Below are 14,037 nucleotides of genomic sequence, written 5' to 3'. Positions count from 1 at the left end.
GCCCGTCGAGGAAACAAGCCAGCCATTCTCTTTCTCAATAGTACCTTTACTCGCCTATCGTTTCGAAATAATGCGCGAGCGCGCGTGAGAAGGCTTTACTTAAGCAGCGTAAATTCGCTATTGTATGCCGTTGTACATTAGGACACGGGAGATGCATCGCTGATGATTTCGTCGTTGATGAAAGTGGGTGGATGTGCGTATGTACACGCACGTTTGCTAGAGTAGGTCGTCCTGCTGATTAAAAGATATCTATCGCGAGCTTCGTGCCGCGTGACCTACAAGAGACGCAACTAGTAATCCTATTAAATGGGTAGTTCGAGCATTACGACCAAGTCGATGTAAAGTTGGTTCACATATTACCTGCACGCGCGTTGGCGTGCGAAATTCTGCGTAACTCTCGCTGTAGCACACCTTCCGCAAGATATTTTTCCTCGAATCTTCGTTCCAATAACGTAAAGTAATAACGACAAGTAATGAACAGTTTCTCGCGTAGGCGTGCACAAGAATATGTGAACAATTATATACGAGTAGTTATGCAATTAGTGTTTAGGTAATTAATTTATCAAATGGGAAGCACGGCTTTGCAGAAGTATTGAAGATTAGATCTGAAGTACATTTTGTTGTATCATCACAAAGTAATTGTAGTAATAAATGTAGTTTGCTTAAGCTGGGTTATTAGAACGTCAACACTTCTGCAGTGTTGATCATCAGGCTTGAGCGTCTTACATAATTATTTTGATGGTCCAATAGAATTATTTTTAGATCTTCATGCTCGGCTAAATTTATAGATACTTCAGCGAAACTATTCTTTCCGTATGAAAATAGAAATTCGAATGTGAAGTAAGACAGCTCGGAATTTTCGTTACATCAACGTTCATGTTTAGTGACGCGACTTTCATGGTGATGACGCTACTCTGCGGGCGAAAAACCGCAATTTTTCTTTGAAACGCGACGTGTCTCTGTTGTGTAGAGCTGCGCTAATTGCGGCGCAGCGGGACTTCACAGTGGCATGCCACTTATTGTTAAAAGAATCTTCGTACCTGACCGTTTGTGCGATGCTGTGGAAAAACGAACGATCTGCATTCTCTCCGTGTAGATTTAAAAAAATTAATAAGTTCCACCACCTTTTTCGACCAAAAAATAATTTAATATGTGGAAAATACTGCGCGCATAGCCAGATCCTCCGAAATGCTTTATTCTATTTCGCGGAAAAAGAAATTCGTATGCAGTACGAAATAAATGGATTATAATCCGAAACGGAATAAATAAAAAAATTGACAAACGAGCTTAACAATATCATACGGTGTACACAAATTATTGAGTTACAATTGTTTAAAAGAGCTTTAACAATTTGGATATATTTTTTTATATCGATATTATTATTCGTTTACTGTTATTACTTATTTTAGATATAAAATATTTATTACTGCGCGCGAGTATTGTATTACAGAAATCGTTTTGACACTTTTGTTTGGGGCCGTCAATTTATGTGATATTACGCGATGTCAATTGTCACCTATTGTTGAAAATTAGCGTGCAAAGCTTTTCGTCAATGGCCTATACTTCGGGAAGTTCTCGGTAAATCGATCATAATACAACGACTGAATTGGAACAGAGTAAGCGGCTAACTTCAAAGACGGTGGTTTAAGCGTGTTGCGGGCGTGTTGCTAATCTGATTGCTACTGCTGTGCGATTTTATCGATCACGTTCTTTTCGCGTTCATTATAATTATATTGTTAAATTATATCGCACACGCGGGACGGACTTACAATAAACGGTTACGAAAGTGAATCTTTACTTTCGCCGGTTTTGCAACAACGCATGCGTGACTGGTGTAGCTGTAGACGAGCTTTCGCTCTCGCAAATAGTATACGCGTTATAACTATTATCCCTGTGAAAGGGGATAGAAATTCGCGGATGCACGTAGTACGGACGGATTACGTGCCCTGTGTTGTTTTTTCCTTTTTTTTTTTTATTCCATAATTTCCCCGTGTCTAACGGAACGTTCCTTTGGAATTGTGCGCCCGTCGTGTCGACGAGTTAACAAACCCGATGCGTCAGCCAATATCACTTAAACGTCGGTTAAGTAATGATAACTAGTAATAGCGATCTTTAATTGTACACACGGGTCATATCGTCGCTGCCGATATGCTATATTGAATATGTTCCATAAAATGTTCTTACGTGAACTTCATACAGAATCGATGTAGCGTTTCAGTGTTTCATGCATTATTCTTTGCTCAGTTAGGAGCTACTTCTTTCAACAAAGATGTCTTTTATGTAGATATCCGCACATAGCTATAATAATATTGTAATGGATGTATCGAATATATTTACAAGAAAAACACTTTTACACTTTTTTTTTCGTTAAAATTTAAAATTATCTCTTTTATTTTTAATATTTTTCGATTAATGATCGATGCACCGTACAATACATAAGGACAAGACTTATTATTTCATAGTATGTTGTATATACACAATGCTTCCATGATAAAAGCCATTCCCGCCAGTAAGTTGACATCGCTTTTTATACTTCTCAAGCGGCAAGAGATAGCTGCGTATCATTGTTATCGTATCCGTTAAATATCCATCTGTTCATGTTATGTAGATAATCTAAGACAAATGGCAATTAAAGCACGTTGTTTTGCAGAATAATACTATCTAATATAGTAACAAATATATTTGACGAGATTTGAAATAGAAATTACGGTGTTCTTTCAATTGGACTATATCTTCAAATTTTTATCTCAACTATTATCAATCAAGATTATTCCTGATATACTTATTTAAACTACATGATTGTTTACTATAAATGCAATTATGTTGAAGTTAATATATTAACAAGGAGATATATATCGGAGCGAGATAATCAATACGATATCATGTCAAATGGAATGTATTGTGATGCTTTATCAGCTTCTTCCACACTTAATATCAATTTAAGCTTTCTCTCTTTCTCTCTTCTCTCTCTCTCTCCCTCTCTCTCGCCCCTCTCTTTCTAATGTAATTAAATATAGATATAATAATCTCTAAAACAGAGCGAGCGTAACTAATGTTTTGAACCAATAAACCGAAGCAATCGATTAAAATGAACAGATACAGCAACTTGCATGATAAATCAGTTATAATTACGAATCGTAATTTATTGAACCCGCTGATATCATAGATTCAATTCGGTTGTCGTAATCGAATATAAATTAATGTTTGGGTTTACGATAAAGACGTGAATACTGCATAGCCAATTTCTACGTTTTCGAATTCCACTTTCGCGGGGTCGATACGAAGTGTAATTGCCATTCGAATGAACTCATTCGAACTTTCGATCGTCGATAGAGATTTCATCTTTACTTTCTTCCTTTCACGAGCGAGTGATGATTTGTAAAAGCATTTATGCGAACATCTGTGCAAATGCATGCTATATTTCCGTTTCACATTCAAATTTTTCGAATTATTTCTTCTATTGTTTTTTATTTCTACAAATTAAATTTACAATAATTAATATAATTATTACAGATTTCAAAAGTGCACAATAAATTAAATATGTCTAAAATATATGATCGATCATCTCGATGCAAAGAGTTTTCGAAAGTACCCAGGAAAAAAAATCACTTTGAAATTTTTAAAAACCTTTTCCGACTTTTCACTATATCTTAAGAAAATAATATGTACGTCAAATTGTCTACCGGTGAAACGGTAGAGAGGTAGGATGTGGTCAATGGTCTAAAATTATTTTTACTTATTTGGCGCGGAGAAGTTGTATATATACGAGTATATAATATAAAGAGTGACACCGATTGTTCAGGGAACGATGTCGCTTTCCGGAGCATTACAACGGCGAGCGTACATGTGGAAAACAATAGGCTACAAGAATACGTTTCGTAGCAGGTGAAACTATTACGAAGAATAGGTCAGATTGTTTGAAAATCTCTTGCGTCGAAAAAATCTCCATCTTAATACCTCGCGATCGTCACGCTGATTATTCCTCGGCGAGTAACAAGTAAGTTTCGTGATGTGTAGCGTAGATATATATAGTGGAATCGAGGGGTCATTGTTCACAGAATTTTGGCGAAATATTAATACAAGAAAAGAACGGCTTTTTATAGAAAAAAATTTAGCTGAATATGGATGTAAAAATAATTCTTTTTCACTATTATCGAAATAATTATGTAGAAATTGCGTATGTTTAATCTAATTGCTAGAACGTCAACATTTTTCACAACTTACTCATCATGCTTGAGTTCCTTTTGTAATTATTTTGTGGTTCAACAATATTATTTTCAGATCTGTATCTAATTTTTGAATACATTAGCAAAACCATTCTTTCTGTGTAGAAAAGAAATAATGCATTATTTAATTACGTTACATATTTTTGTAAAATAAAATTATAATGCGATATGATTAATTTTTTCTTGAATTATTACTACTGGAACTGAATATTATTTAATTTTTCATAAATAAGGTAATTAAATAATATATCGTTCAAGTAAAAGTTTAGATAAAAATTCATAGTATTGCATTCTAATTTTATTTAATAATTCTTTGAATAAATCATCATTTGACGGCTTTGCGATGTTATTACAGAGTTTGTTACGGTTTGATGTTACCTTATATTTACACTGTATATTGTCCACGTGTGAACGTAATTGCGAAAACTGTATAGTGAGTAGTGTATTTACATTTAATAGATCTGATCAGCTAGATGAAATCATGTTATTCCAACGATGCTTCAAAGCGAAAATGCGAATATTGCAGGATTATTCTATTTAGAAAAAGGTCGCGCGTGTCGTAATATAATTTGCATATTAAATAAATCCGTATTTCTAGATGAGTTTGTATTGTAAAAATTCCACGAATAATGGATATGTTTTATTTATGTCTGATATTAAAAAATAACATTTATTTTCTGGTTATGTGAGTTTTTGACAAATTTGATTAATCGTATTTATCAGTTCTCTCGTAAGTGCCATTGTGAAATGTAGTTTACAGAAAATTTGTACATCGATAAAACAAATGAACTCCTAGTAATGTTTGACTTTCTTCCGCGTCTCGTTGATTAAATATTTCCTCGTCATAAAAATCGAAGACGACGAAACTGTCGTCCTATAAATATGTTAGCGTACCGTTGTGTTTTTACTTTTTGCTTTACAAATTTTAAACTTTTAAAAAGACTTTAAATTGTGAATTGGCCTACTTAATGGCCGAGGTTCTCACGTGTAATACACTTTTTATTGTACATAAGAATAATTGGGAAGATATCGTATGTGTACATACGAGTTCTACAACCACACGATTTTGAAATATAGTGAAACTTCACCGTAGGAAATTAGATTACTATCGTGAAGAATGTGTGTGAAAGTTCATACTCTGAATATAATATCGAAGGTGATCCGACTGTTCAGCAGCGGCTGCTCCTGTTGCTATTGCCGCTTAAATTTGCCTAGAAAGACTGACGTCCCTTTAACATATTCTTTCTGGTTGGCTGTGCATTGTGCCGGTTATTTTCGGCTTGATTGAATTTTCATTAAAATTTCTTTGGCAAAAATTGCGTTTACAAAGAAATATTAATTCAAATTTAATTTTAGAATCATAATTTTTGAAAAAAAAATTAGTGTATTTGCACATTTTCGTAGTATTTATGTAGAGATTAAATTCGAAAATTATAAAGAAAATCGATTATCCGTGATCAATGTGCCGGATATATAGCTTGTGGTTTTAATATTTGTGTTATATATATATATTTTTTTTTCTATATTTTGCAAATATATTATGTTGCGAACGTTGAATGATATGCCACGTGTCGCATGTAACGTAGTACGAATGTTCTTTATCGCTGCGCTAACAGAAAATGGTCGCGATAAAACTTGTGCAGCGCAGTTGCAGTAAATGAGGCAAATGACGTTCGATAAACGTAAAAACCGAAAGACGATTCGGACATGGCATTTTCAATGGTGAATTCTGGAGAAATAACGATTTTAGAGAGAGAGGGGAGGAGAGAGAGAGAGAGAGAGAGAGTGAGAGAGAGAGAGAAAATCCGGCTTAATCTGCTGGTACAAGTTGGTCAGAAAATTGAAGTGATGACCGATTAATTTATTACAGGAATTTAGTTAAGTACTGAAATTGACTCTTTTGTGGATTGATGGCGCAGATTGCTTCATTAACAATGGCAGAAGAACCAAGACGAACATCCGATTAATCGGTTCATGGTCATTAGCTTCGCGGACTACGCTAATGCGCTCGATAATTCCCGTTCATTCGGGCATTCGACATCACGAAGGCTCAGCGGTAAATCGCGATTTACTTTAGTGTCCTCGTTAGCCCCACTTTGTCTCTTCACGAGCATTAATTCATCGATGACTCAAATGCACCTCTTTCCACTCCGATGAATATTTTCCCGATCTATTATTGCAGGAAGCAATTATAATACTGTCTAGTAGTATTATATCTATAAAGTATTGTCCATTTATAGCTGTAGTATTACAATAATATATTTATTTGTTATTTCTGTGTAGTGTTACAATAATACTTTTATCCAACTTTATGCGTTAACAAAAGTTTGCAGGAATGTCTTGCGTAGAGGAATCTCTGATTTTTATTGAATATTACATTTTAAAAAGTATAGATCAGTTTAATAGCGTAATATAATAAGTTCAAGGCTATTTTATTATTTAATATTTTATTTTCAATGAAGTTTCTACATTTTTGTTTTTAACAAAAATGTTGATTGTAAGATCAGTTCTTCGTAAAACTTTAGGGAACAATTTTATTTTTTCAGCTTTTTTCTGAAAAATACTAATATTGAATTTTGCGATTCAAGTATTAAATTCAATCCGGATTAACTTTCGAAAAAAGGTGAATCAAGTGCGGAGAAACGAGTTTCCACTCAGCGTTGCCGCATTGGTTTTTATCGCCGTATTTCCGGAGATCATGCTGTATGATTAAGAAACGAATACGCATTTCTACTTTACACTTCAATGATTGTATCTTGTCGCGCACTTCTCGCCACTTCTCGCCAAACGTTTTGTCGTCCAATCTGCAAATCGATGATAATGAATCCAAATATCAAAACCTTCATACATCAAGTCTCGTTACATTTAAGCAATTCGATTAATTATTAAGGATATAAAGCGTTATATTTTCCACTTTATGAAAACTATAAAGTCAAGGTTTGTGCAAATTGCGGCAAAAAGGTGCGAAGGTCGCCATTTAGCACGTTGATTGCCATGGCTACGTGACTTGAGTGCTGTAGTTTGATGGCATGATATCATTGATAATAAATTGCATTGCAGTATGACGCGTGAAATAGAAGAGATAAGGATCTATGGATACAGAAATAGAAAACTGCGAATATGATAAAAGTACACAGCCTTGGATAAAGCGACGCAATAGAAAGATTAGAAATTTCACAAGAATCACAGTTGTTAAGTTACGTATTAAACTCGTTGTCCCTGGTTCGGAGAACTTCATATATGGCGGTCGTTGAACTCCGATTCCACGTTCCTGCGCGAATCGGCCAATTTTTTTTTACGAGCCTTTCACGAAGACTATGTAAAGCAGCACGCGATAGAAGCGAATTCATTAAATCAATTATCTCCTTGGTCTGAAAACTAAGTGGAACGAAACATGGAATATACAGGGAGAGAAACGCTTCCTTGATTCGCTGCTTTTCGTTCGGTGCTTTTAGTTTTGTATTTTAAAAATTATTTTTCGATACTGAAGTCCCCGTTTGTTATTAAATTTTTTGTTATTAAGTCTTCCTCCGGAAAAAGACTGGTACGCCAAAATATCGGACCGAAACAGCAAAAGTTCGTAGTGCTATTTCAGTTGTATTGCGTTTACATATTTTTATTAAAAATTTTGCTTCCGATCATACTTTTTGCTTTCTTAATTGTTTGCTTAGAGTGTAAAAACCTGTTCTACAATGTGCTTCTTGTTTCCCGTTTCTTGCCTTTTATTTATTTTTTACATCTCGTCTTTTTGCTTCTTATCCGGCTTTTTTTTTTTTTTTTGTTTTATATCGCCCGAGATAAAAGTTAATGAACTTCGAAAGAAACAAGAAATACGTAGCAAAAAAATACAATTGTTGATAAAACGGTTGGAAAGGAGAAAAAAGCCAAAGGTAACAAACAAGAAACAGGAAACAAAGAGCACATTGTAGAATAGGCTTAAGGCTTCCATCAATTTTCGATGTTTTTTTTTTTTCAATGTTAGGGACGTTCGCACGCAATCTATCGGCGGTGATAACAACAGTTAACAGGATTATTAGCGCGTTTATTACTTGAGCACACATTGCGCATCCTTCCGGTCTGAAAACGAAGTGGGGCGAGGTGGCTCTCAGCACGCGGAAGTGGAATTACGCAACGCGCGAAATGCAGTGCGTTTTTTTTTTCTTGCGCTTCGACGCAATTTCATACTTTGCAGCGCAACCGGGATCGTGTTCGAGAAGTGCACTAATTGTTTCGTACGGTACGTATTACCGTCGACGCGTTAGCGTCTACCATAGAGGAGCACTTATTTGTTATCCTTCTGATCTTTAAACGAAATATAACGCAACTGTAATCCTATTTAATCGACTCTGTTGTTAATTCGCATGATATTCATAAACCAGCATTTATCGCGGCAAAAGCGGACGTTATTTACGAAAATCAGTGGTTTGTAACAAACGTTGTCGCAGCTCCGCGTAATAATACGCGATTATCACCGTTTGAAGAATAAGCCGCAATTTCGCGGGAACAAGCGTGAGAAATGTCGTCCGTGTGCTAAAAACGATTCCAATGCGGACATTCAAGTCATACAGCGTATACGTAGCGAATGTTAAATATCGACAAGTATTTTCGAAAGGATATATGAAGTATTTTTAAAAAGATTACGACACGACGGATAATTGCGAAAAATGTCACATAAAAATATTGAAAATATGAAAATATTATAAACAAATGTTGTATTTTTTTTTTAAACAAAACGCTATTAGAAATGTAACAGTAGATATAATCGTAAATGTAACTGCATTGAGAAATGTAACAGTAACAAACAAATATACGTATCTTTATTATTATTTAAAAAGTTATAGTGTAGCGAGATAAAAGAAACTTTGGGTGCGCCACACTAAGAATGATACCGAAGGTTTAAAGAGTGCCTCGGGAAATATCGAAAAATTTCTAGCTGCGTCCCTGCCCGTTCTTCCGCATGCGTTTCCGCCCCATATGATGTACGGTGCCACGTTTCCGGTCCCTGAATGACGTCACACCGTGACGTGGAGGGTGCGGAGTTGTCAAAGAGATGGACCTTTTGTCGCTCGGAAAAGAGGAGCGGCTCGTTCGCGACGTACCTTTTGTTCCAGCATCTTTATTAAGTCCGGATTACCGGTGGAAAAATCGCGCGCGACATCCTCCGCGATCCTCGTGCTTCTTTTTTCTAGACTTTAACTCATCACCGAGCTGTATCCATGCAAAGATGTGACCGGTTACAACCGGGGGAGCATGACTAACTGTACACGGACGAATGTCTCACTCTCCGTGCTCCTTGATTCCGTAATTACTTTGCCCGAGGAAACAGGACTGCCCGCTCGCACAGCCTGTGAAGGACAGGATAATGTTTAGATTCTGCTTAAAAATTTTTATCATCAAGATTCTTATACGTGAAAATTAGTTGCAGCTCTATTTACTTATATGATTTTTATTTGTCACGTGTACAATATTTATAAGGAATTAACATTTCACATTTTAATCTATATTTATATTAATTTATTAATTTAAAGAATGACTGAATAATTTAAAGATTTATATCGGTATATAAGTAGATATCGAAATGTTATTTTCAATTTACTTTAGATAAAATTTTAATTTATATTTCGATGAAATTTTTATTTTGAATTGTAATTTATACGTAGTTTCGCATGTGAAACTCTTCCTTTAGTGATAAAATTGAAAAATATTGTCGTTCAATCTTTAAGTAAAGATATCCTATTCGTGTCACGTCGTAAGTTGCAGCTAGTTGCGATCAACAGAGCATGACCGTCGCACTATATTCTTCTGTTTAACGATCGCATCTTTCTACTACATTTTGTGCGCACGAAACTTCGTAAATTGGTGCATAAGTGAACATATTACGAATGCTTTACTGTATTAATTTAATTACTGCAATATTTTTTTATATAAATAAATTGATTAAATACGTACTAGATATCTTATCAGCAATATTTCTCTTAAAAAAAAAAAAACAAATTTTTAAATATTATCTATAAAAATTTTTTAAATTAAAATTGTATAATACTAGCCTTTGAATATAATGATTAATTTTCCTTTATTCTCGAAAGATTTGTTCTATATATATTTATTAGATTTATACATTAGGATAAAATATTATATAGATCAGTATTTATAGTCTATTCTTATATTTAAGATCGTCTTAAGATGTTATAAACTAATTACAGAGTTATATTGACATCTCAAGATATTAGCATTTTAAGACTTGAAATAAAAATTGATTATGAATATCGACTATAATATTTTTATCGAGATTTTGATTTTAAATTTGTATACAGAGTGAAAGTTTTTGCCAATCGCTTTTGTACAGATAAGGCGGACTATTAATTACTAAAAATTGCTAAATATTGAATAATTTTTTATTCAAATACTATCAACTTTATAGAAAAGCTGCGAGAGACGAAAATTATTTATTTTCTTCTCATACAATTCTGAGAATTTTTTCAGAATTTTTTAATACCGTATTTTCTCATGTTGGTAAAAAGAAAATGCATTACTAAAATGTTGATAAAAAATTTCGAAAAAATTCTTAGAGTTCTATGAGAAGAAAATAAATGAGAGATTTTTGTCTGTTGCAGTTTTTTTGTTTGTAAAATTGATAGTATTTGAGTAAAAAATTATTCAAGACCAATATTTAGCAATTTTTAGCAATATTTAGCAATTTTAATTAATACCTTGTTAACTATTGCGAAAATTGCAAATTGGTAGAAGACTTTTCGACTCGGTTTAGTCCTCTCTATCTGCACAAAAGCGATTGGCAAAAACTTTCGAGACATCCTGTATATGTCTTACGCTACATTTACCACGATTTATCATTTTCCGTGCAATCGTAAATGCGTTCGAATTTATCAAACGGACCAGACGAAGGCTCTCTTAACGAAAGGTAGCTGTGGGCACTTGATTGCATATGAACATCTGCGTTCAACCGGTCGGCCAGCGGCACTGGTCCATCATAATTTCAATCTTGCATCTTGCGTTGAAAATTACCGTGCCAGTACGCACTCGAAAATTCGACAAGTGGTATATAGCCACGAAGTCGAGCCCAAGCAGACATTTTAAACTGACTTGGAAATTTTTTATTTTTTTCGAAAGTTTGATGAGCGGCAAACATCTATTCGAATTGCATAAAAAATGTAAAAAAATCTGAATCTATATTTCTAAACTCATAACGAGAGTCGCGTGTACGACGAATAACCGCTTATTAAAGGTACTTTATAATTTCTTTTACTCATTGTCAGTTATCTCGACATTCGTCGTATACTTGGCAGCTGGAAACCGCAGGTCTTGGTTTTAAAATTCTTCAATGACTCACAGATTTCACGATTAAGCAACACGATTGGTCAAGGATTACTCACCGGTTTTTAGTATTACCTTCTCTCAGAAGCGACCAAGTCGATTGTTTGTTTGTTCAGGTTTAGAAAATCATTAGAAATAGAACGATAATTGGTACATTTGAATTGTTTGCACAATTCCTCACGTTTGTTGGTACATATAGGCGTACTGGTACATGTAAGTGCCTTCGTATTTGCAGATACATCCAGATGACGCGATGACGCTACATTGGTGGATGCACTGGTTCTGGGTTACCGCGCAATTTCTTGGTGAGTCATCATTACAATTGTTTTTTTTTTTTGTTTTTTTGTTAAATAACATCTTTACACAGTACGATTTTTCCAATTTATTAGTAATCATCTTAATTGTCTTTAACTATCTTCTATTTTATTAACTATTTTACCTTTAACTATCTTCCATTAAGTCTGTTAAGATCAATAAAAAGATTCGCGCAACTTCTTAAAGTCTTCTATTTTAATTACTTCATCCAGATGACATCATAAAAAGTTACCGATCTTTTTTACTAGGTAGTTTGCTTATTTATCGTTCAAGTAATTTAGAGAAATATAGTCTCAATTATTAATATTTTGTTACGATTAGGTATGATAAAATTTTTGTTATTGTAATTTATATTATATGTACTTAAATCACAATTATAATCGTAGTTTAAATACTTTTAATGTAAATTTAATTATTAAGAAACTTATTATAAATTTAAAAAGAGGAACTTAATATACAAAATTAAAAAAACATAAGGATGCTAATTAAATTCTAATTAAAGAAAAATCAGTTTGCACGAAGCTTTTACATTTTAATTTTTTTTATGTGTACGGTGTTATTCTCAGTTGAAATTCTCTCTCCTCTCTCGTAAGAGGCATTACACGATTTAATGATTGTGTAATTCATTTTTATTCAATCGTCTATTTTCTTTTTCAGTGATTTTTGGGAGTCCTTTGCCGTCAACCACATCGGATCCTGTCAACCAGTCTCAATCGTCTCCAAGGGTGACATCCTCGGCGATCGAGGTCGAAGACATTTATCGCACGTCGAAGTCAACCAGGCCGACTTTTCGAATCGCTAAGGCTATTGGTCTTTATCCACAGACGAATACAGCCGTAGTGCCTGACAGGCAGCAATCCGTCACTACTGTCGCCTCGTTGCTATTAGAACGTGGAGGTACTGCTTCTGGAACGAGCGTTCACGAGACAGTCGAGCTAAGTTTTCGCAGTAATATCTCTAACGTCGAGCCGCTTGGCACGACGATACCTCCGCAGCTCGTCGCGGAGAACGTCGAGAGAACCAGGAACTCGACGAAGAAGGAGAACAGCAAGATCACGTGGATCCTGACAACTAACAAATCGTCAGGTAGACCGAAGTACGATCAGGAGGAGAGAAATCAATCTAGCGTCGCCAGGAACGTTAGCTTCGAGGAAGTCGAAGATCTCACCGTGCTACCTCTTCAAGAAGAAATGTCGAAGGTTGACTTGACGTTAAACAGGACAAGGTCTTCCATCGTAACGTCCTTGTCCTCGACCGGAGCTGCTAGTAGTGCTGCAATCAGGACGTTTAATCAATCCGAGGACGAGGTTGAGATCGACGAAGAGGTGGCTCAGACGCAGCATTTCGCTACAGCGGCGTCTATCCTTGGAGGTAAACTTCAGAGAGAAATGTGTTACAGTGAATAAAAATGAGAATGATCTCGACAATTAATGACCATAATGTTATCTCGCGCAAGATAGAGAAGAGAATCGCATTATATTTTAATTAAATTGTTTTCACAACGCCGACATTGACCTCCTTTTTCATATACGCTTACTAATTGTATTTTGGTCTTTGATTAAATTTAACATTTTAGTAAACAATAGAAGTAGAATAGATGTAAAAAGTTTCAGAATTAGCTTGGTTTAGATTTAGCGATAAGAGAAAGAGAGTTGAGTACTTTAAACTCTTTATAATGATCGCATGAAACAAATGTGCAGTTGGCGAGTCCACTCGTCTGAGCAGAGCGAGGAACACTTTCATCACGCAGCACTTCCAGAGGGATCAAGTGCAAGAAGACAATCAGCCTTCCGATTATAACGACACTGGTAATAACAGTGAAAGCACTGAGCAAGGTTCGACGACATCCGCTGCGGGTATAGCTGCTATTACAGGTAGCTGTTTAGCGACTGTGGCCCTGCTCAGCACAATGGGTAGTCTCGGATTCATTATATACAGGTAATGTGTCGTGAAGTCGTAATGTGTATTAATTACATCTGCGTTCTGCGTTCACTAAAGCATTTGTTCATTAATTCCTTTTTTCAGGCGCAAGTACTTGAACCCTCCGCAGACATTAAACAGTGATAAATGCAGCAATCCCGATAGCTCCGGTTATATCGATGATTCTACTATTCGCGTTAGTATTACATTCATAAATATTTAATGTGTATTAGGATTTATTAAA

At 35.0% G+C, this 14,037-nt stretch overlaps 1 protein-coding gene across 2 annotated transcripts in view; it reads left to right on the top strand.

The window, feature by feature from the left end:
* Positions 1 to 14,037, top strand: part of LOC108755928 — a 23,172-nt gene that overhangs the window by 5,927 nt on the left and 3,208 nt on the right. For both annotated transcript variants that reach the window (XM_018499365.1, XM_018499366.1), the window contains exons 2-5: positions 11,794 to 11,863; positions 12,531 to 13,244; positions 13,574 to 13,811; positions 13,899 to 13,989. In XM_018499365.1, the coding sequence (XP_018354867.1) occupies positions 11,812 to 11,863; positions 12,531 to 13,244; positions 13,574 to 13,811; positions 13,899 to 13,989 (1,095 nt within the window). In that variant the 5' untranslated portion in view covers positions 11,794 to 11,811. The remainder of the gene's footprint in view (positions 1 to 11,793; positions 11,864 to 12,530; positions 13,245 to 13,573; positions 13,812 to 13,898; positions 13,990 to 14,037) is intronic.

Source organism: Trachymyrmex septentrionalis, unplaced genomic scaffold (assembly GCF_001594115.1).
Source record: "Trachymyrmex septentrionalis isolate Tsep2-gDNA-1 unplaced genomic scaffold, Tsep1.0 scaffold9, whole genome shotgun sequence".
In the NCBI taxonomy this organism is placed as follows: Eukaryota; Metazoa; Arthropoda; class Insecta; order Hymenoptera; family Formicidae; genus Trachymyrmex; species Trachymyrmex septentrionalis.
The sequence above is the reverse complement of the archived record's forward strand: the minus strand, read 5'-3'. Positions and strand labels throughout refer to the sequence as shown.